The 23,378-nt window shown below is 32.3% G+C and overlaps 1 protein-coding gene across 9 annotated transcripts in view; it reads right to left on the reverse strand.

Annotated features, from left to right (window-relative positions):
• The window catches only part of LOC126881986 (uncharacterized), a 159,499-nt gene that overhangs the window by 597 nt on the left and 135,524 nt on the right, over window positions 1-23,378 (reverse strand). For 8 of the 9 annotated variants that reach the window (XM_050646746.1, XM_050646739.1, XM_050646742.1 and 5 more), the window contains 3 exons: window positions 22,428-22,529; window positions 15,067-15,204; window positions 7,228-7,468 (listed from right to left, as the gene is read on the reverse strand). In XM_050646746.1, the coding sequence (XP_050502703.1) occupies window positions 7,228-7,468; window positions 15,067-15,204; window positions 22,428-22,529 (481 nt within the window). The remainder of the gene's footprint in view (window positions 1-7,227; window positions 7,469-15,066; window positions 15,205-22,427; window positions 22,530-23,378) is intronic. The other variant, XM_050646748.1, reaches the window with a different exon arrangement.

Consider the following 23,378-nt stretch of genomic DNA (forward strand, 5'->3'; position numbering starts at 1 on the left):
ACGCTTGAAGCGATTGGCGATTTTGAATGCCATTAAAAATTCATGAAAAATCAAAATGCGGTTTTAAAGATGTTGAGCTTTCGTTTGCTTTGCATTTTGCCGTAAATGAAGTCCGTTTCTATAGAGCTGTTAAATGAACAAACGTTGCGCTATTTTTGCCATTTTTTAAGATTCTCATGAGATCAATAAAACTTATTACTTCCATTGTCCCAATTTTCATTGCTAGAGCCTAATATTCACAACCTATAACATGAAATTTCGATTATGAGTTTTCTTTCTTCTGACTTTCTTCGTGGAAGCATTTCCCGTGACGTGAGACCATTTGTAATGTGAAAGTTCACATGTGTGATTTCAAATTTATCGTTTTTTAGACATATATCAAATGCCCCATACCTATTTGTCCTCATAAGTATAATAAAAATGGAAAAAATCGAACAACACTCTTTACCTTTAAAATGCATTTTGATTTTTGTCTATTCGCGGTATGCAAGTACTTGGAGGCGATACGAGAAACGATCGTGCGAGAATAGCGCAGAAATATTGTAACTTTCTTAAATAATTCATTGTCAATTGAAATTGTCAAATTATATATTGCTCCACAATATTGATATGATAGCAATTATTATAATATAAAGGTAAATGTAATTAATTGTATTTTGCTTGCATTACTGCATTTTAATAACTAATTTTATTTACTACATACAATAGGGAACTTGCACATTTTTTTTTGTTACATAATAATGTTCAGTTTTGTTTAAAAATGAGATTTCTAAAATTTCACGCTTCAAAAACTCGTAATAACTTAGAAATACATATTTAAAGTCTTCTGCGGTATAAAATAGTTCATACGACCCGTGACGTCACATAGTTTTACATTAGTTATTATTATGGTTATATTTCGCTGTGTCTAGGTACACTCTAACGTGTACGCAAATAAAAAAGTTAGGTACACGCGAATTAAACTTGATTAAGCCAGTGACTTCAATATTTAACGTGCGCAGTGACTGTTTATTTTGGTACATGCTATTTTGATATGTTTAGTGTTTGTTTGATAGAAAAATACTTGTTAAGGGAAGGGAAGCAGAACTATTTAGATGTTTCAAACTTAATTGTAATAAATCAATGTATATATAAAAGTATATATTTAGGTTAGCAAAATAAATATATGTATTTAGTTGATATGACACCTACAAAATATTGCTAAAATAATTTTTATACGTAAGTTAATTATTATAATCAACTATTCTAAATGGGAAATAAGCCACAATTTAACTAAAAAAATGATTTTATTAACGTTTCGACGTCCAAATCGGATGTCATTGTCAAAATAGAAAAATTAGCCAGATTAAATAAATTATTAGAAAATTTTTTTAATAAGCAACACCATTTTTGTTTAATTTAATATTATTTTGTATTTTGACAACGACGTCCGATTTAGACGTCGAAACGTTAATAAAATCATTTTTTGGTTAAATTGTGGCTTAGTTCCCATTTAGAATAGTTGATTGCAAAAATGCCACAAGGATAATAGCTTCAGAACAAGTTAATTATTATTGTGAAAGCTTTAGGTCTTCTTTTTATTTTAATCTTTTACGGTAATACATACTATTTCATTTATAACTAAAAAAATATATATTAATTTATAGTCTCGTATCTTTTTCGTACTGTTTTAAAATGTTCTTAAACTCATTAAAAGAACTAAATAATTGTCCACACTCCGTAGTTAATTTAAAAACAAACACTAAACAAATAAAAAATAAGAAATCACTGACACTCTAACTTTTTTATTTGCGTACACGGTAACGTATACCTAGACACAACCTTATATTTAGGTATATTCTTCTTCTCCTTCTTTAGTTTATTGGCCTCCACCTACTTGGGTATTTGGCAAGCTCATCGTCGTGGAATACGTCAAAAATATTTATATTCTAATGACATTTATCGTATGTCATTGTAATAATATATACCAGTTTGTTAAAATTGTAGTTTTATACTGTTTTTGAAGGAAAGGAACGAAGGTTTACTATTGAAAATAAAACCATTTTGTAAAAGTAGGAATTTTTCTATGAATAGTTCAAACGATCAAAAACACTTATAACGTTACATAAATGTATTTTCTACTGACGTTTATAACGTCTAATTTAAAATTCTGTTTACTTTATTGGAAAAATGTAAATGTAAAACCAAGTGACGTCACGAAGCGTTTTGGACCACCTGTTTTAATTTGAATTTTTAATCGTCTTTAGGGGCCAAACGAAAGACAAACACAACTTTTTTATCTTTGATACATGTTTTAAATTATGTTGTGTTGTGATTTATAACATTTTTTTCGAATTTAAAAATTTATGCAAGTTCCCTTTAATAACATAACCTGAATCTTATTTTTTTCTTCTTATTATTTTTTTGGACTATGGCCTTGACAATTATCCAGCAACCAGGACCATATGATTGGCCAATCTAATTAAAAGTGCGAATAAAAGTGCAGAGCGAAGAAACCAGGTGTCGCTTTTCCGAACTTGCACGGTCCCAATAGGACACTGATCAAAAGATATCGATTTTTTACCGTCGAGTTGATATAAATTTTATTTACATTGATTTTGCGCGCCTAATTGACTTTCAAAATCGCCGGTCGTTTAAAGCGGAGTTTCTGAAAGAACGGTTTATTCTACACAAAAAGTGCTAATAAACATTTTTGTTTAAAATTATCTTAGCTACATTTCTTGTTTGAAATATTTTTTCTTCTCCGTACATACATGCTTCGTAAATCGATGTTTCCCGTTTTCCTCCCCTACGAGTTGTGGTTTTAGGGGGAAGTCCAGGAATAGGAGTGGCAAATTTTTTTGCATCTTTTTGGGATCCCAAAATTAACAATTCTCAGCAAAATTCAGCAGGTTCGTAAGAATATAAAAACAGTTTAAAAAAATACTGTATAGGATGGAATAGAATGCAAATAATAAATTAAGAAATATGCCTTTTTGCAGATGACAGAATTATGCGCCGAAACAGCAGGAAAACTGAAGCACAATTTAGAAAAATGGGACTCAGGAGAAAACACATACAACCTAAATGTAAATAAAGGGAAGACACAGATAATAAAAATAACAAGAAAAATGACACGAATGACCTAATCGAAGTGGAGATAGATCAATAAAAACATGAAGCAAACAAACATATACAAATATCTGGGAACAGTAATAAATTACAGAGAAAGCACCAAGGACGATCTCAATAACAGACTAGAGAGTACAGGAAAACTATTCCAGGCTCTAAATAGAAGATTCCTCAACAAAAAAGAAATATCAAAGAAAAAGAAGATGACAATTTATAAAACAATAAGAACAATAGTCAATATATACCTATTATAGATGAAATGTCCCAGAAGAACGATAGTTGTCAAGAACAGACAGACTCAAAAATGAAGAAATAAGAAATATACTTAAAATCAAACCGTAACTTGACACAATAACGAAGAAAAATTAAGCATGGTTCGGTGATTTAACACGAATGGACAGGCAAGTGAAAAGAGTGTGGGAAGCTAATAAAAAACTGGAATCATTCGAGTTGTGGGTGTACAGAAGAATTCTGAAAATATTGTGGACAGAACACGTCACAAACAGAGAGGTTTTGAGATGGATGAATAAAGAAATGGAAATAACTGGAAAGAAGCTCCTAGACAAATAAATAAGTGAAATCTTAATATGTATGTACCGGGTGTCCCAATAAGAATGGCCCTCGGCCATATCTCAGGAACCGTTTATAGTACAGCTTTGAGAAAAGATATTTATAATAAAAGTTGCCTCGTGAAAAACCTAGAAATTATTTTCATAATTTTAGGTCCACCGCTAGAGGGCGTAATTGAATATCAAAAATTAAAAAATCAAAATTTTACAAAATTTACCAAATAAAGGGGCACTGGAAATCCGATCATTGAATTCTTCATAAAATTCTGCGCATATTTTTTGATTCCACAAGTTTAAGTCTACCTTTGCAAATAAGAGGTGGGGGTGAGTGGGAACCTTCTTATGAAAAAATGGCTGTAAGTTCAGTTTTGCTAAATCTAATTTTGTATACTTGGTCTTGTTGAAAACAGCTCTTTTTCGTTAATGTAAGAGTCTTAAATACAAGTATGCATTTTTAATCTTGTATTACAAAATTAGACCAACTTAGCAACAGAATAGCGAAAACCGCATGTCGATACCTTTGTTCTATTTCGAGATATCTTGATGTAAATTTTAAACATAACTGTTATTGTCACCGGTAAAAGAAGTTAAGGAAAAGTAGTATGCTATGGAAAAAACAAATAAACATTTTCCAGATCTAAACGTATATTCGTATATAATTAATTAAAACAACAATAAGACAAACAACACTACAAAATATAACAAAGAAATAAAAGCAACTACTTACTTAGTGACGGCATAAATGTTCAAACTGTTGCCCATCAGTTTCGATGCAAGCATTTATTCTTTCAAGAGTAGATTGAACAGCAACAGATTTAACTGTTTTAGACTTTTATTTATATGGACGCATTAAAGACCTTGTTTTTGTCGCTAGGCCCACTATTCGAGAAAACATGATCTAGAGAATACGAAACGCCATTCAAAGCATTGCGAGAGCAGACATTGAGACTGCTGTTCAATCTACTCTTGAAAGGGTAAATGCTTGCATAGAAAATGATGAGCAACAATTTGAACATTTATGTAGGTCGTCACTAAGTAAGTAGTTGCTTTTATTTCTTTGTTATATTTTATAGTGTTGTTTGTTTTATTGTTGTTTTAATTAATATTATACGTTTACATCTGGAAAATGTTTCTTTGTTTTTTCCACAGCACACTGCTTTTTCTTAACTTCGTTTACCGGCGACATTAACAGTTGTTTAAAATTTACACGTTTTTTAAGATATCTCGAGAAAGAAGAAAGGTATCGAGGTGCGGTTTTCGGTATTATGTTGCTAATTTGGTCTAATTTTGTAATACAGGATTAAAATGCATACTTGTATTTAATATTCTCCAAAGAAAACTAGATTTCCGAAAATAATTAAATAACGCCTATAGCTGGCATATTACTTATTAGGCTATTTCTAAAATAAGGCTCTTACATTTACGAAAAAGAGCTGTTTTCAACAAAACCAAGTATCCAAAATGCGATTTAGCAGAACCGGGCTTACAGCCATTTTTTCATAAGAAGGTTCCCACTCACCCCCACCTCTTATTTGAAAAGGTTGACTTAAACTTGTGAAATCAAATAATATGCGCAGAATTTTATAAAGAATACGATGATCGGATTTCCAGTGCCCCTATATTAGGTAAATTTTGTAAAATTTTGATTTTTTAATTTTTGATATTGAATTACGCCCTCTAGCGGTGGACCTACAATTATGAAAATAATTTCCAGGCTTTTCCCGAGGCAACTTTTGTTATAAATATTTTTGAAGTTATACTTCTTTACCTGCGATATGAGGGTGAATTTTTATATGTTAAAACCTATGATCCCGGCGCATGCGCATTATAACTTTGTTCTGATTGGATGTTCAAATGACATGTCAAAAATTATTCAATATGGCGGCTGTGGCACAGCTGTAGTTAGATTATTTATGGTTGTTGCGTTTTAAAATTTGTGTGAAAAGAAACAACAAACAAAAGTTAGTTAATAGTTATACTGCCTTTTTAAATAGTTTTCATATACCTATATTTTTGGACTTTTGGACTATTTTGGACAAGGAAAACTCATTCTAATTTGGTTAGTAGTTTTTATTATAATCATATTGTAATTATACATTTGGATTAGGTTGAAATACAGTAGAGCGTCGATTATCCGAACTAATTGGGGGACATAGGTGTTCGGAAAACCGATTTGTTCGGATAATCGAACTTCAATATATTGATACATATTTATAGTCATACATACTTATCCACAAGTGAATAAAAGCCGTATTTATATACCTACATATTTATTTATATCTTGATAATGACAACTAGCAACTAAACCAAAAAGTGCAGTCTTTGCAACAACATAATTATTTTTGGATACAATATTGAAGAAAATTGAAGATATTTTAAGCGTCAATTACTAACGCTTGCTCGGTATTCGAGTGCGGGACGCGGTAGTCGATAGTTCGAATAAGCGGTCGTTCGGTTGATCGACGTTCGGATAATCGACGCTCTACTGTACATTTATTTTCTCAAGAATGGGGATTTTAGAGAGAAATCCCAAATTAGGTCCGATTTTTATTTTTAAATTATGATTTTTTGGCGTAGATTTATTTATCTAGTAGGTATGTAATGCTTTGATTTACATACTTAATTTGATTACCAACAAAAGTTCTACCAATCTTCATCTAATATATTGTTTTCTTACTGTTTTGTTATATTTTAATATTTTCTTCCACAAAATTTAAACTACATAATTTAATTATATTCAAAACAACTGTCAAACAGTAAAACGTTTAGTTACCCTATTTTTCCACATGACAAATAATGTGGAATTGGACGAGTGAGTCTAGGCTTCGATTACGAATCAAAGCGCCCCGAAATTCACGGGTTCAATTTGCAAGTTTTTATTTTTTTATTTTTTTTTTGTGCATTTTATGATTGTAAGTATATTTGTTATATAATTTTTTTTTTCAGAAAATGCGTATTTAAAATTTTTGCCAACAATTATTATCGTTCAGAAATAATTTTTTCTTTGTGGCATTTTTCAATGTGTTTGTGTGAGATTTATTCTTTTATTTTTTAAAATTTTTGGTATTGTCTTAAGAATCACATAATATGTAGTAGAAGTATAACTTCTTACGTGCGTACAAAGTACACACACATTTTATTTTTCTCAAAGCTGTACAATAAACGGTTCCTGAGATATGGCCGAGAGCCATTCTTATTGGGACACCCGGTACATATATACAAGCAAACTCAAATGATATATTAATAATTGAGTATTCAAAAAGATTGGAGTGAATACATTAAGAGAGTGGAAGAAGAGTGGTGAGAATCACTTGACATAAATCACTAGTAGGAAGTTGGAGCGTGTGTTATTCACGAAAGAGGCAGAACAATGAAAAGTATGGAAGGATAGGTGAATGACAATAAAACGTAGCTAAAATGAAAAAAGAAGAAATAGATGAGTATAAAGAAATTTTTAATTTCATATACAATTTTAAAAACTGCATTTTCAAAACGTTTGAATTTTTCGTCTAATACTAATTACCAACTTAAAAATTTTTATACTTACATTATAAGACAGGAACAAATACTATAAATGTAAACACTGAAAAATATCGTCGTTCCTGGAAACACCTGAATTGTATTTACATATATTACGTTATATAAAGGAACAGATACGGCTGGAGCTATTGCTTCAGTAATACTCAAAAGTGATTGAGTCTTTCCAATATCCTCTGGTGATACTATCTTTGTGGCGTAAGCTCTCTTTGCTGTCCTGTAGAGTTTGGTTACTATTCCAGTCACATTGCCTAAAATTTAATTGGATACAGTTTTTTTTGTATTATTAACTTATTTGTTAAGGTAGGTATTAACCTACCTTAACTATTTGTTCATATTATGAACAAATAGTTAAGGTACGTTAGATTAGTTGTTTAGTATTCGCCGGGAGCGTTAACTATTATTATAGATCACGTGTTACACTCTGACGTCGCGGGGGACGATCTTATGTGTAAACTTTGTGTGATTTACAAAAACAAGAGATTTTTTAAAATTTTACTGTTAATTCTGTGCTAATATATCAATACCTACTTTAATAGAAATTTGCTATATTATAGAAAATGTCTGATATAACACATAAATATAGTTTAATTATAGAAAAATACAAAGAGATTTTAAGGCTGACTGCCGAAGTGTGACGTCACGACTGTCATATTGTTATTATCACTTTGTATCCAAAGGTTGAAAAACCAGGATTTGTCCAATCTCAAGCCTTTTTAATTCCTATTAGTTGAAATTGAAATTTTGCTTTCTTTGTTGCTTTTTCTATGAATGATAGTTTTTAGTAATATTCAACAAGCAAAGGTTAGGAACTTTCTGTGAACCATTGTATTTTGTATAATAAAAATGGCAATTTGCTTTGTCATGAATTGTAAACACAATAGTGAAAGAGGGATATGTAGATTCTTTATGTTTCCAAAGGATCTGGTTGAAAAGAAGAGGTAGATTTCATTACTAAGGTTAGGCAAGAAACTATAGTGAAGGAAAAGAACTGAATTTATCGCCCGTGGGAGAAGGCATACAAATTATGCCACCATGAGAAACACTTTTGGCATATCATATCCCGTCCATGAAAAATATATTAATAGAAGTCAGGGTTTGTCAAGGTTAAGGTACAACTAGGTATGATATGAATGCCAAATATAGATATAGTATCTAATTAAGACCTTTTATTATTATTCTACGGTATCGCTAGTTGTCAAATTAGTATGAAGTGTAATATATAACATATTCAACTTAATATAAATTAATGTAGGTACATCATTACCACTACTGTTTTAGTTACAGCGATTAAATAATAACCTAGGAAAGAATCGCATGTAGGGGCGTAATTTTCTTGCTACTTTTAAATGTTGATTGAAAAATCGCCAATTTTTTGTATAATAAAAATATTTTTTTATTTGAAAAGATATAAATGTATGGAAAATTGATAAATCGAGGACAAGGTTGTGGTTGTCCAACGAAGTTCAAGAAATAAGTATACAGAAAGTTGACATAATGAAGCTCAACTTTTCAAGATTAAACTGAAAATCAATAAAAATTAAATATAAACTATTAAAAACTGAGAAAGAAATTATTGATAATTTATTATATAATGGTAATTAATTAAATAAATAAATATAATAAATTACCATCAGGCCTATGCAAAAATCAGATACATTGTACACCAGCCCGAACGTGAAAAGAAAACGCTTATTCTTTACAACTGATCGGTATATTGTTTTCACCCATTTTGAAAAATGTGAAAACCTTGAATTATCCATGTCCGTGTGTCCCAGAGACTTTGTAAACATAACTCCTTTTATCATTAGATCAGATATAATGACAAATGAGCCGTCGAGTGGGAGCTATAATAACTCAAGGATGGTATTAAAGGGGAGAAATTTAACCTCGAACTTCTGGTTGCAGAGTTGCAACAACGGGAAGACCTATTTTAAAGTCGCCGAAGCCCGAAAGAGTACAAGCGATATATTACTCGACGCTCCTTAGCAAGACGAGAATAAATAGGTATATATTTCCGGTTTTTATATCACTTCCGGTTAAAAAGGTGTAGTCGGAAGTGCCACAGTATAGTTGCAGAAATTGTAGATGTGATATATCAATCAACGCGTATTAAAAAGTCGAGCTCGACTATTTAGTTTCGGTTTTGATACCGGTAATTTCCGGTTAAAAATTTATGACCGGAAGTTTGGCAAGAATGACTCAAAATTAGTAAAGTCGTATATCAAGCGACGCAAAGGTACACGAAGAGTTCAAATGTCGACTTCCGGTTCTACTTTCGGTCACGTTGGGTGAAAACCTAGGACTTGCGAAGTCCGACTGCTTGTTTTGATATGGTATGGACAATTTATATATTTTTTGATATGGTGTAGACCAGGGGTCACCAATTATATTTCCTGAGGGTCCGTTTCGAAAACCTATGACACTTCCGGGGTCCGGAGTTAACACTACCTGTCTGGTTGTTCCAATTCGGTAAACAAATCAGAAGGGTGCAGTGCGAAATTTTTAGGCAGAAATTGTTTTTAACAGTTTTTTAATAAATCCAAAACATCACCTTTTTTGCTCCCGAAAATATGTTTTTAGCATTTTTGGGTCATGTTAAACAAAAAAGATTTTCTGTCATTTTTCTCAAAACTTAATAGATTTCAAGTTTTAAGCGATTTATAAACTGAAAAATGCGAAAATAAACATTTTCGAAGCTTGAAAGTTCATGTGTATTATTATTTTTGCGGTTGTCAAGTGCCTAAATTGAAGTTTAAACATTAAATTTCAAGATTCTGATGAGTTATCGGGGTTTATTTCAATTTCGACCGTTTGCTTTTATTGGCGTATTTAATTAGCACATTGGCAATAATTAATTGAATAAATAAATAAATCATTAAGAAAAAAATATTTTAATAAATTATAAAATTTTAATAAATGTGAAGTATTATTTGTTGTGCATTTTTTTTTGCATAAGTACGTATAATATGTATAATAAGTGCGACAGAGACCCACCATACAGTGCGATGTGCGGCGACTTAAAAGTCGAGTGGACTCGCATAATTAACAATTAAAAAACAACGGTCTATATTGAAGTAAGTCCCGATTACTCGTTAGGATCTTGAAATTGAATTTATAAACTTCAATTTAGGCACTTGGAAACCTGAAAACTAATAATTTACATATGAGTTTTCAAGCCTCAGATTTTAAATCGCTTATAACTCGAAAACCATCAACTTTTGAAAAAAATGACAAGAGACCTTTTCTTTAAATACAATTTTCGGGGCTAAAAGGTAATTTTGAATTTGTATAAAAAGATTGTTTTGCCCGGCATTCCGGGAACCCTTCTGATTTCTTTAAGGGGACATTTTTGAACAGGAATCCACAAAAAAAAACGGATCAGAAAATTTGTCATTCTTTACAAAATTAAATTATCAGTGAGAAAATAGTATATTGTGCAACAAGTGCAGAAAGGTACTAATTTCTCACGAGTTTGAAAAGTTGCGGTACGAGCGCAAGCGAGTGCCGCAATTCAAACGAGTGAGAAATTACCTTTCTGCACGTGTTTCACACTATACTTTTTCTACAAGCACAGTTTTTTCTAAAAATAAAAATCACAATTTCCAAACGACGATTAATTATAATAGGTACCTATGTGATAAATTTTAAACTGTATTTAATTAATACCTACTAATCAATTTAAATTCCTTATACCTAAATAAATTGCACAGAAATCAGTTAAAAAATTAATGCACTGCCTTAATTTGTTTAAATTTAAACAATTATTACACATTATTGACATTATATTTATGCAGTCACGGATTTAGACAAAACCTACTTCATTCGACGTCTCTTGCACAGGTTGCTAAATCCTTATTGGTTATTTGATAATTATAAAATGTTTAATAAGAATAAAATTGTAAAATAAAACAGTTGTAACATCCATAATTTAGTTTCTATGCTATAGTTAAATATAATAATTGTCTTATAGGTTATATATGTGTCTAAAGTTTAACCACGGATGTAAACAGAATATAACGTTACTCAGAATGCGGTAGTCCACGGATGTAAACAGAATATAACGTTACTCAGAATGAGGTAGTCAACTGTGCAGAAAAGAACTTTGCGGCACAGAAACGTCACTTTGCGGCACAGAAACGTCACTTTTCTGCACACTAATGTCAAATATCTTATACTGTGAGAAAATATCAAGTTTGCTAACATAAAACCGTGCAGAAAAGTGCACTTTGAATAGTGGTTGTAGAAAAATGACATTTTTTATTATGTACAACCTGTCTGAAGTTTGGAGTGAGTTTGGTGCAACTGATTCTCATTGGGGAGTTGAGATATTCATCTGTTAGCTGAGAACTGTACCGATTTTTAATAAAGTTCATTTTTGATAAAGCGGCTTCGCACACATAAGTTGAGTCAAACATAATACAGTAGGGTCTCTTTTCATGCGGATTTTTTTATGCGATTTTGAAGTTATGCGGTTTGTATTTCATCCAAAAATTTCTATTATTATTATTAATAACTAGTATAATTAATATTAACTATTCCCATCCAGATGTCATTAGTCTGAGGGTTTGCAATTCGGGTATTCCCCTTGTTCCATGATGTAGCATGTATAGCTATTACATCAATCTGAGTTTCGCAATGAAAGGTAATACCTTGTAATTCTTTTGAAATTAAATTTAAATGTTTAAGTATTTAAGAGTTTGTTGCTGATTTCAAGTTGCAGTATAATAAACAGCACATTTTGATTTCCGGATTGAAACATTTAATTAAGTGTCATAAAGTTTTATGTTTCATTAGAAGAGGTTTTTGCAATTTCAATATCGTAAGTTTGCGTTTTTAATTCCTTTTTAAAATTTTATTTGTAGTCTGGGCTGATTATAGAAGAATAGGCCATTTTTGGGAAAAGTTATTTACCAGCAATTTTATTGCTGGAATCGAATTATAAGATCCTATATATTAATAATATAGGTATGCAAAGTCCTCAGATAGTGTGCTACTTTTTTTATAAACAAAATGGCGCTCGAAAATCGTGTTTTTTTTCAATTATTGCTCTAGAACTCCGAAGATTTTAACTTTACAACAAAAACACTCAAATAAAAATTCACCGTGATTAAATTCTGCATAGAGAAGTGTTTTTCCCGATAAGCTCCGACGAAAATTTTCCTCGGAAAATGCGGGTTTTCCCAACAAAATCTTTAATTTTCAAATAAAGTTTTAGATAAGTAATTATTTACCAATAATTAAATAATTTGGTGACTTAAAAGCCTTCTTGGTTTAGATTATAGTTCCAGAAGCTGGTGAAAATTAAACGAATATTTTAGCAACAATTCAATTGTTAATTAATAATTTACGGTCGCAATAATAACCAAAATAATTATTATACACTGATCAAACTTTGAAATCTTATAAAGATGAGATGCCTGTTTAACATTTTGTTGACAAAATATAAATTTTTTATTTTTTTGCATAATCTTTAAATGTTTAAAAAAATAGTTATTAACAAATTAACGTTTCTCAGAAAGTTTTTATTATATTATAATTTTAAAAAATAGCTAAAATGCGCATTTCAAATATCTTGAAAATGAATGCTTTAAAACTTTTTTGCAACCATTTGCAAAAAAGTTATGAAACAGCAAGGTAAACATACGATTACTACGGTGTTATAATTTTTTTTAATTCTTTCAAAGCGTAGAAGTGAGTTTAAAGTACAAGCTAATTATTTATAAAACAATATCGATTATCAGCTTAATGGTTATATTTTAATTAAAGATTATAAATATATTTTTTTGTAATTTACACGCGCGAAAGTAGAATAATACAGTACTGTAGCTACCCGCCCACATACACAACTCGCACGAGTTTAAGCGTGTCAGTCGCTTCGAGTGAACATTTTATCTCCGGCTCTGTATCAAGCCTACTTTCGCGCTAAAAATTACAAAAAAAAGTATTTTTAAAATACTTTGATTAAAATATAACCATTGCACTAATTTTTGACATTCTTTGTGAGTAATTAGATTGTACCATATACTCACTTTTAAGCTTTGAAACAATTAAAACAAATTATAAACAATGGAGAAATCGTATATTTATTTTGCTGTTTCCTAACTTTTTTGCAAATGGTTGGAACATTTTTTTAAAGCATTCATTTTCAAGACCTTTTTTTAACGCATTTTAAGTATTTTTTAAAATTAGAATATAATAAACAATTTCTAAGAAATGTTAATTTGTTTATAACAATTTTTTTAAACATTTAAAGATTATGCAAAAAAATGAAAAATTTATATTTTGTCGACAAAATATTAAATAGGCATCACACCTTTATAATCTTTCTAAATTTGATCAATGTCTCATGATTATTTTGGTTGTTATTGCGACTGTAAATTGTTAATTAACAATTAAATTGTTGCTAAAATATTCGTTTCATTTTAACCGGCTTCTGAATTTATAATCTATACCAAGAAAGCTTTATTTCACCAAGCTATATAATTATTGATAAATAATTACTGGCCCAAAAAATTTATTTGAAAATTCGCGATTTTGTTGGGAAAACCCACATTTTCCGAGGAAAATTTTCGTCGGAGCAAATCGGGAAAAACATGCCTCTATGTAGAATTAAATTGGGGTGAATTTTTATTTGAGTATTTTTGGTATAAAGTTAAAATCTTCGGAGTTATAGAGCAATAATTGAAAAAAATACGATTTGTCGGCGCCATTTTGTTTATAAAAAAAGTAGCACACTCTCTGTTGACTTTGCATACCTATATTAATAATATATAGGATCTTACAATTCGATTAAAGCAATAACATTGCTGGTAAATAACCTTTCTTTGTACTTTACTAATTAGACCAACGTATTATGACTATTTTTTTTTCAAAATTTAAAGATTATGCAAAAAAAGAAAAATTTATATTTTGTCGATAAAATATTAAACAATCATCTCATCTTTATAATCTTTATAAGTTTGATCAATGTATCATGATTATTTTGGTTATTATTGCGATCGTAAATTGTTAATTAACAATTGAATTGTTGCTAAAATATTCGTTTAATTTTCACCGGCTTCTGGAATTACAATCTATACCAAGAAATCTTTGATGTCACTAAGATATTTAATTATTGATTAATAATTACTTACCTAAAACTTTATTTGAAAATTATAGTTTTTGTTAGGAAAACCCGCATTTTCCGAGGAAAGTTTTCGTCGGAGCAAATCGTGAAAAACATATCTCTATACAGAATTTAATTGCGGTGAATTTTTATTTGGGTGTTTTTGTTGTAAAGTTAAAATCTTCGGAGTTAAAATAGAGCAATAATTGAAAAAAATACGATTTGTCGGCGCCATTTTGTTTATAATAAAAGGTGCACACTATCTGCGGACTTTGCATACCTATATTATTAATATATAGGATCTTATAATTCGATTCCAGCAATAAAATTGCTGGTAAATAACTTTTCCATGACTTTTGCTAATTAGCCCAGAGTATTGGCCTAATGGGGAAAAACATCAAACACATACAATTTTTGGTGGACAAACGTCCACCATTTTATGTGATTTTAGAAAACTACGGAACGTATCCCCACTTTTTCAATGCAAGTAAAGTCTTTTTTTATGCGATTTTTTTATGCGCTTTTCTGTAGAACGTATCCACCGCATAAAACGAGACCTTACTGTATACAATTTCATGGCCAAACATTTTCAAAATTGCCAAACGATATATTCTGAATTTAATGACGGTCCGGACAAAAGTAGCTCACGGTCCGGACCCCTGGTATAGACAACAGAAATATATATATATATATATATATATATATATATATATATATATATATAAATAACTAAGTACTCACTTATGTAAAGGACAAAAGAAGATCTTGCACATCCCAGTATAATGTTTGATACAATTCTTGTAAACGTTGTGATAAGCAAAATAAGAAGATCACCGGTGCCTAAAATCTTTACAAATAAACAAAGTCCCAATAGATTACCTAAAAAACAAAAAAAAAAGTAATGATAATTCTCTTAAATACATAATATACAGGTACAAAAGTTCAGTGCATTGGCTCCAATTGCTTTTAGAATGCACTATAAAATAGTCTTGAAGTAAGACTATGGAATCTTCTTTATTGTCTAAGATAATAATACACATGGCTTTATATCCCATGGTGAAATAATTGTAACCGCTTAAACATAATGATTAAACCGTTTTGTGAAAATTCACATAATTCCTTTCTTCGTCATTTTAAAACTGTTGAGAATCTTGGCTATTTTAATATAATATACTTTTTTTAATTATGATGCAATTTTTTGCTACCAATGCTTTTAACATTTACGGAACGCTGGAAAAAGTAATAATTTGCTACTCACTTACTACTTTTATGTCAGGTTCACATTATTCCAGTCCTACATTCCAGTAGAGCGGTGGAATGCCACTGGTATAATATGAACCTGCACTGGAATGAACGATTCCAATGATCAATCCAGTCCAGTTGACTGGAACGACGATCTATTTTTCATTCCAGCTCGCCAATTCCAGCGCGATTTTAGAGATTTTAAATGAGTCGAATAATGTGGACGATGTGATCCAGTCCAACACTGTATGGATGAACTCTAACTAAATACTCAGTTACACGACGCTAGTAACTCGTACGAGTCGCTAAAACCGAGTACCGAGAGTACCGACTTTTAATACTCTCCTTGTGTAAATTGGTGTTGGAGTTGGAGTAAATAGAAAGCAATCCAGCAAATACCAGTGCTCATCTTTGCAAAAAATAAGCGAAACAACTTGAATACTAAAAATTGCCGCTAAGCCGATTGAAAACCACGATTTTAGTGTGTAGACGTCACTTTGAATACGTCCGTCTGTCTGTCTGTCTGTCTGTCTGTCTGTGATCACAACTCCTCCGTCAATATACCAGCTAGAATGACAAATGAGGTGTCAAGTGAAAGCTTATAATCCAAGGATGGTACTAAAGGTGAGATATTTGACCTAGGCTGTCTGTCCGTCGGTCTCCCCGACCGCGAATATAACTCCTCCATCATTATACCAGGTAGAATGACAAATGAGGTGTCAAATAAAAGTTTATAATCCAAGGATGGTACTAAAGGTGAGATATTTCAACTAGGCTGTCTGTCCGTCGGTCCGTCCGACCGCGAGTATAACTCCTCCGTCATTATACCAGGTAGAATGACAAATGATGTGTCAAATAAAAGCTTATAATCCAAGGATGGTACTAAAGGTGAGATATTTGACCTAGGCTGTCTGTCCGTTGGTCCGTTCGACCGCGAATATAACTCCTCCGTCATTATACCAGCTAGAATGACAAATGAGGGGTCAAATGAAAGCTTATAATCCAAGGATGGTACTAAAGGTGAGATATTTGACCTAAGCTGTCTGTCCGTCGGTCCGTCCGACCGCGAATATAACTCCTACGTCAGTATAGTAGAATGACAAATGAGGTGTTAAATGAAAGCTTATAATGCAAGGATGGTACCAAATGTGAGAAATTTGACCTAGGCTGTCTATCCGTCTGTCCGTCCGACTGCGAATATAATTCCTCCGTCACTATAACCACGTAGAATAACAATCAAGGTGTCGAATGAAAGCTTATAATCCAAGGATGGTACTAAATATGCGAAATTTGACGTAGGACTTCCGGTTTTAGAAATGCGACCAGAAGTACTGTTTTAAAGTCACCGGAATAGTACACGTGATATATTATTCGACGCTACTTCGCAAGAAGAGAACAAATATATACGTCCGGTTTCATGACTGTCTGTTCATCTGTCTTTCCGTCCGCGAATACAACTCCTCCATTATTAATACAGATAGAATGACAAATGAGGTGTCGAATGAAAGTTTATAACCCAATAATGAGAAATTATGAATTACTAAAGATGAGAAATTTGACATCGGACTTCCGGTTTTAGAGTTGCAACCGTATGAACTGTTCTAAAGTCACCGAAATAGTATAATCGACATTCGACGTGCCTTAGCAAGATGAGAAAAAATTTTGGTTTTGGTTTTTATATCATTTCCGCTTAAAAAGTTCTAACCAGAAGTGCCGTTATAGTCGCAGAAATAGTACATAATGTAACACATCAATCGAAGCGTATTGAAAAGTTGACTTTTAATCTTTAGTTCCTCTTTTGAAGTCATTTCTGTTTAAACAATGATGACCCAAAGTTTAGCCAAAATGACTAAAAATTAGTAAAATCGTATATCGATCGACGCAAAGTTACACGAAGCGTTCAAATATCGACTTCCAGTTCTACTTTCGATTACTTTGGGTGAAAACCTAGGGCTTACGAAGTCCAATTACTTGTTCTTATTTTCTTTCCTTTTTCGTTGAGTTTCAATTTCTCTGGGTTTGTTTTCATGATTTTGAAACATTAATCTCTGTTCAATTTTTTTCTCTTTAGCTTCCTTTATAGGTTTCATCTTTTTTAAAGATTCTTCCAGTTGAACCTTATAAGTTGAGGCGGTAAGGACAGCAGTCTTTTCACGCTTTTTTACAGCTCTTTTTGTTCCGGCTTTAACTTTGGTCAACGGAATTAGGTCTCTTCGCGACGTGACTGAAAAATTTGTGTCGGCATTAATACGAACAGGGGAATCGGGCATCCAAGAACATCCGGGTTTAGGGACATTCATTGGTGGGGGAAGATTTTCGTCAATTGTCGGTACGGATGGATTATTTTTGACAGGATGATCAACTAGGGATGTGGGATGAACATGGGGTGAGGAGAACTGCTTCTGTACTGGTGTAGTTGGCGTTAAGTCAGTTGTCTCTGGCATAGCCGGCGATGTTTCCTAAATTGTACTGCCAACAGGATTTTCCAAGGGAATATCTGTTGTTGGTGATGGTAGAAAGTCATCATCGGTGAATTTATTCATATTGGATGGCCAGATACCAGATTTTTCAAAGCCATTATTGGCAGTTCTCATATTTGCTGCACTTAAGAAAGCCTGGCCAAAAAGTGTTGATATGTCGAAAAGCTGAACCACTCTAGCTGGATGCGACCTGAGCCACTTCCTTATTTCATCCTCATAATACAAGCTCAAGGGCTTCATGAATGCAACGTCCAATTGTTGAATTTTGTGAGAGCAATGTGGAGGGAAGCACAATATTAACACACCATTGTCACGTGCTAGATCAGAAGTAACAAAAGTGGGTGTTATTTCGTCGCTTTAGAAAACAAAATGAACTGTTGTAGCCATTTTACGAAAATCTCTGCAGTTATCCAACCAGAGTCGCTAACTTCAGCCTCCGCCTCCTGGTGGGAGACCTGTTTCAAATTCACGTTGTTTCTTTTTTCGCGGAAATATTAACATTGGGGGCATGTAACATCCGACAGCTGAGCAACATATTTCGGCTGTGACAGTGTTGTCCTCTAACAGCTATTATTTTCGAAAACTGCTTGGGAACCACGCTAATACCCGTTTCATCACAGTTGAAAATTCTAGTGGCATCTAATTCGTGCTTGCCCAGATTTTCATTAAGCAGATTAAAAAAATTCGATACTGCTACTCTATTGAATCCCATAGCCCGTGCTCCAGAAGTTGCTTCGGGTTTTCTTAAGCTTAAATCAGGGTGACGTTTGAAAAAACCTTTACACCAGTCTTCTCCTGTCATTTCCGATGTTCTGTTGAAGTTATGCTTGCAGTTATTCTTTTCTGCTAGCTGGTATGCTAGTCGGCGAAACTCTCTCATACTCATGCCGAACAGTTGTTTTTGCATATCTTTCAGATAAACGTGAAAGCTCTTTCGATGAGCTCTTGCTCAATAGTGAAAACAGTTTTATACTTTCCTGACGTTTTATCAATGACAACGTCTGGATTCTCCCGACTTTTCTGAACATATCGCTCCAGCGTTGATGATGGGACAACAAACCGATTAGACGCAGTTACATATCCCATTTGTCCACTGATAACCGCATCTACAGCTTGCTTCATAACATCGGTAGACCACGACTGCCGAGTGTTTTTCTTTTTGTAGTTACGTACCATCTGCGATCAATAAAAAATATAATCAATACGAGAATTTCAAACGAGAAAATACGAGAAGAAAAATATTTATCAATACTAAATATAATCGGGGGCGGAATGGGGTATACCCCATTGTGCCCCAGACAACGCCGTTCCCAGAAACATTAGTGTTATAATAGGTTATGTTTATTGGACGCGAGTCATTACTACAGTTTTAGAGAGCTAAAAGTATATTGAAACAAACATGTAAGGTTAATTTCGAAAAAAAGAATAGTAAACAGTATAATTACCTTAGCGACACAACGAAAAAATTAGAATTTACAGGTTTCTTCTTTGATCTCCGATAAAACACCAACCATGCGTACTCCCAGATTGACAACGACTACTTCATACGACTCGACGTGACGAGACGAACTAAGCGTTTTGTGTGATATTCGCGCGTCTATGTCGTTTGTAGGTAATATCACGTCGGTTTCCCATTCTGCCCCGGTAGCCCGTTCCACCCCGGTTTCCCCTACCTACTAAAAGCCAGTACTCGGTTTTAGTGACTCGTAGAAGTTACTAGCGTCGTGTAACTGAGCCTTTAAGCAGTATACGCCTTTACGGTCAGTTTTTTATAATGACTTTTCAAAAGTGGACTTTTAGGCAGTATTATTTCTGAAAGATAATTATTATTGTTGTCGTATTGCCTTTAGTACGGTCAAGGTCTGATCAAGACCGCTTAGAAGAAAAATAGAGCAATAAATAAATCAACAAAAAGCATTCCTTTAGAAATGTAAGACATTCTTCTTGAACTGTCTATCCGGAACGAATGTTGGCGATCATCATAGCAATCTTTATCTTATCTGGAGCAGCGCGGAAAAGCTGCACAGATGTTGTGGTGGCCCAAGTTCTGAGGTTCTTTAACCAGGACGTTCTTTTCTTCCTGGTGTCCCAAGTATTCTAACTTTCGGGATTTGATGGTGGTCAGTACCTCTCGGACCTTCTTCATTCTTCTGAGGACCTCCTCATTTGTGACTCGGTCAGTCCACGGGATTTTAAGTATTCTCCGATATAGCCACATCTCAAACACCATAAAAAGGACAGAGAAGACGTAGCATCGCAGCATTCTTACTTCTATGCCAAGAGAGAGGTTGTGGCCCTTGAAGAAGGCCCCCATCCAGTTAAAGGTAGATCTAGCCTTTCCGATACGTGCTCTTATCTCTTGGTTGTTCGTCCATTCTTCATTTATTGTGGTGCCGAGATAGTTGTAGTGCGTCACTCTTTTTACAGGGGTTTGACTTTATTTGAAAATTACAGATTTTGTTGGGAAAGCCCGCATTTTCCAAGGAAAATTTTCGTCGGAATAAATCGGGAAAAACAAATATCTATGCAGAATTTAATTGCGGTGAATTTTGATTTGGGTGTTTTTGTTGTAAAGTTAAAATCTTCGGAGTTATAGAGCAATAATTGAAAAAAATACGATTTGTCGGTGCCATTTTGTTTATAAAAAAAGTAGCACACTATCTGCGGACTTTGCATACCTATATTATTAATATATGGGATCTTATAATTCGATTCCAGCAATAAAATTGCTGGTAAATAACTTTTCCATGAATTTTGCTAATTAGCCCAGAGTATAGCTATTTTGATAGGGCGTGTAAAGTTATCTTTAAATCTCTAAATTGGGACACCCTATATGCATTGTTATTGTATGTAAAAAATTTCAGGCCTGAGCATTTTTCAAAAAAAAAATCAATTAGTATTTGAACTATTAAGTTTATTCCACATTACAGACACAAATTTATTTTTTATTATCTTGTAAATGTAGGAAATAAAAATTTGATATTTTCAGTTATACCTATATAACTTTACACGCCCTATCTAAATAGCCATCAAAATAAGAGTGGTGCCATTTAAGAAAATTAACGATGACGTCGTATCTCTAAATTGGGACACCCTGTATACATTATTATTGCATGTAAAAAATCAGATTTGAAATAATAATCGACAGGTTTGAGCATTTTTAAAAAACCAATTAGGTAGTATTTGAACTATTGAATTTATTCCAAATTACAGACTCACTCTGTATATGCAAATACTAAAATATGATGAATAATCTCAAAATATATCACTATACATTAATTTGTTAAATTTCTTTTATATAAAAGTTTACAATCTAAATCACGTTAATCCTTTCATTGTGTAGGCCCGAACCTTTCACTCTAGGGGGTGTATTGTATAATCCTTAGAGCATGGAAAATTTGGGGGTATAAAATTTTCCATGCTCTAAGACTCTAAGGTATAATCGAATTTTTAAACTGGGGTTGAGAAAACATCAGAATGACGTAAAGAGTGTTATTTCATGAATATATTTTGTTTTGTACAGAAAGAAATTTTGAAATAGAGAAATTTAAAGTTAAAATTATCGAGGATGGGCCTTAAAGGAAAAGTGCAAGAATCCTTACACAAAAATTAAACAGGATAAATGAGAATATATTTGAAGTAAGTAAAAAAGGGATGAAATTGAGCAGGCTATACAGACAACATGTGCGCAGATATTGAAACAAGAAAAAGTGAAGAAAAATGAATGGATGACTGAGGATATCCTTAACATGATGGAAGAGCGACGGAAGGACAAAAACAAAAACGAACCAAAGTAGGTATCGAGAAATACACAAAAAGGTAAGAACAAAAATCAGAGAAGTTAAAGAGGAATGGCTGTCGGAAAAATGCAAAGAAATTGAACAATATGAAAGAAATACGATTACCAAAACGATTACATGTACAAGAAGATAAAAGAAATGAAAAATAAAAGAAAATACAACAGCTCAGCAACGGACATACTTGACACTAACGGAATTTTGATCTCAGAACCAAACAAAGATTCTAGAAATATGGAAGCAATATGTTGAAAACCTCTTTGCTTCAGACCGCCCTAATAATTACTCAATTGAAAGTCCACAGATTATTTTCACATATTCAGTGTGTTCACCTTCAACTCTGAGGTTTGCAGTCTGGTTCCAGTAAAGATTTCTAATTATCTTCAGATCTTGGTTGTTAATTCCTGCTTCTTTTAGTATTTGCATCATCTTGACGTGCTGTAGTTGATCAAACGCTTTCTTATAATCAACCACAGCAACAGTATGAGTGTACAGCATAATAATAAATTACACTGTACAATATATGATATTACTGGAGTATTATACAAATATTGTATTTGGTTCCAAATCATGCATTACTTACCGATTAATGTGAGTGTTGAATGTGCTGTGAGGAAATATGTATAATCCACCACTGTCCACTGAAATACATTTTGAACATAAAGATACAGAAGATTGTTATCACCTAAAAGTTTTATATTTTTAAAAAATTGTGAACTACATTGGGTGATTTTTAAATATCCGATACGGGACTTAGAGCTTATTTCTGCATAATTGTAAATAATGCAATTATGAAGAATTACAGGGTGTCACAAACATTTTGGTCAAAAATTATACCACGATTTTTAGGGATTAAAATAAATCGATTTGGCATAACTTATCTATTTGCATAAGAGCACCCAAAAAAGGTTAGGGGGTGTTAAAATTATAAAATACAAACGAAATTTTTAATACTGCTACAAAACGGTTTAAAAATATTTTGTAAAAATTTATATTAGGTATGCCTTAGTATTTTATGGGTAATAAAATCAAAGTAGCGAAAATATATTTTTCTCGATTTTTTTGAAGTTATAGATACTATTAGGAGTGAATGTATATGTGCGCGAATTCATCAAAATTGTTGGTACTACGCGCAGATATACTAGTCGGTTCGCTAAACTCAAACACAACTGGCTAGTGATTTTAGTAAGTAATTTGGCCAATTTGTTAAAATTGGCAAAAAAATAATTATTAATTAGTTAATAATTACTAAATATTTAATAATTTTGCCAATTTTGGCAAAATTGGCCAAAAACAAAAAAATACCGACTAAAATCACTAGCCAGTTGTGTCTAAGTTTAGCGAACCGACTATACCTATACGTTTGCTCTGATTTTGTATTTCAATGACATGTCAAAAATTATCTAATATGGCGGCTGTGGTTAAAGAATGTGTCATTTTTATTATTATGGTTATGGTTGTTAAGTTGTGTTAAAAGTTGTGAGAACAGAGACAAAAGTGAGTTTATACTTGTACTGACTTTTTAAATAGTTTT

The sequence above is a fragment of the Diabrotica virgifera genome, chromosome 3 (genome assembly GCF_917563875.1).
Source record: "Diabrotica virgifera virgifera chromosome 3, PGI_DIABVI_V3a".
Lineage (NCBI taxonomy): Eukaryota > Metazoa > Arthropoda > Insecta > Coleoptera > Chrysomelidae > Diabrotica > Diabrotica virgifera.